General features: G+C 39.3%; 1 protein-coding gene across 1 annotated transcript in view; it reads left to right on the top strand.

Annotated features, from left to right (window-relative positions):
- The window catches only part of LOC102214234 (uncharacterized), a gene marked incomplete at both ends in the record, with an annotated part of 14,682 nt that extends 14,017 nt beyond the window's left edge, over nucleotides 1–665 (top strand). The window contains 2 exons of the mRNA XM_013908101.1: nucleotides 3–412; nucleotides 492–665. Coding sequence (XP_013763555.1) covers nucleotides 3–412; nucleotides 492–665 — 584 coding nt within the window. The remainder of the gene's footprint in view (nucleotides 1–2; nucleotides 413–491) is intronic.
- Between the last annotated feature and the right edge of the window lie 343 nt (nucleotides 666–1,008).

Here is a 1,008-nt window from a genome sequence, read left to right as displayed (position 1 = left end):
AGAGTCCTAATGGACACCTGGACTTGTTCCTCCGCTTCCTCCTGGGTCTTTCACTGCAGACCAATCAGGATCTCCTATGTATGCTGACACAGACGGGAAGTAGCTCACAGACCAATCAGGAAACAGTTCAGTACATCAAGACGAAGCTAGGTGGGAAACTGTCTACAGAGAAAACCATCAATCTGTTCCACTGTCTGAATGAACTGAATGATCATTCTCTAGTGGAGGAGATCCAACAGTCCCTGAGATCAGGAAGTCTCTACACAGATCAACTGTCTCCTTCTCAGTGGTCGGCTCTTGTCTTCGTCTTACTGTCATCAGATCTTGCTGTGTTTGACCTGAAGAAATACTCTGCTTCAGAGGAGGCTTTTCTAAAGCTGCTTCCAGTGGTCAAGGCCTCCAAGAAAGTGCTGTAAGTGAATTTATGAACAAATATGTTTAATAATGCTAGATGAATAAAAGAATATGTCTCCATTGTTATTCTTCCTCAGGCTGAGAGATTGTAAACTCTCAAAAAGAAGCTTTGAAGCTTTGTATGAAATTCTCCGCTCCCCATCCAATCATCTGAGAGAGCTGGACCTGAGCTGGAACGAGCTGCAGGATTCAGAATTGGATTTGCTGTGTGTTGGACTAAAGAGTCCTGACTGTAAACTTGAAACTCTCAGGTAAGGGTACATACTTTATGACACTTTTTGACTCTTAAATCTGTAAGTTTATGTTGATGAGGATGTTCAAAATCAGCACAATTTTCCTTTTAAGTCCCAGAGTTTATATTTTTGACTGTCAGGTTGTCTGGACAGATGTTTTTATTTTATTTTATTATTTTTTTTACTTGTCCCTAAAATCAGAACTAAACCCACATTTAGATGACTTTCTGTTACTGGTGCAGCCTTCCTGAAGACAGCAGTGTGTTTTCATGCTTTTAAAGTCAAACTCATCTTTCTTTCATTTATTAGTTACTTTAATTTATTTATATACACTGCTCAAAAAAATAAAGGGAACACTATA

The sequence above is a fragment of the Pundamilia nyererei genome, unplaced genomic scaffold, assembly GCF_000239375.1.
Source record: "Pundamilia nyererei isolate P.nyererei 1_Seehausen unplaced genomic scaffold, PunNye1.0 scaffold01193, whole genome shotgun sequence".
NCBI lineage: Eukaryota > Metazoa > Chordata > Actinopteri > Cichliformes > Cichlidae > Pundamilia > Pundamilia nyererei.
This window is presented reverse-complemented; position numbering and strand designations above follow the sequence as displayed.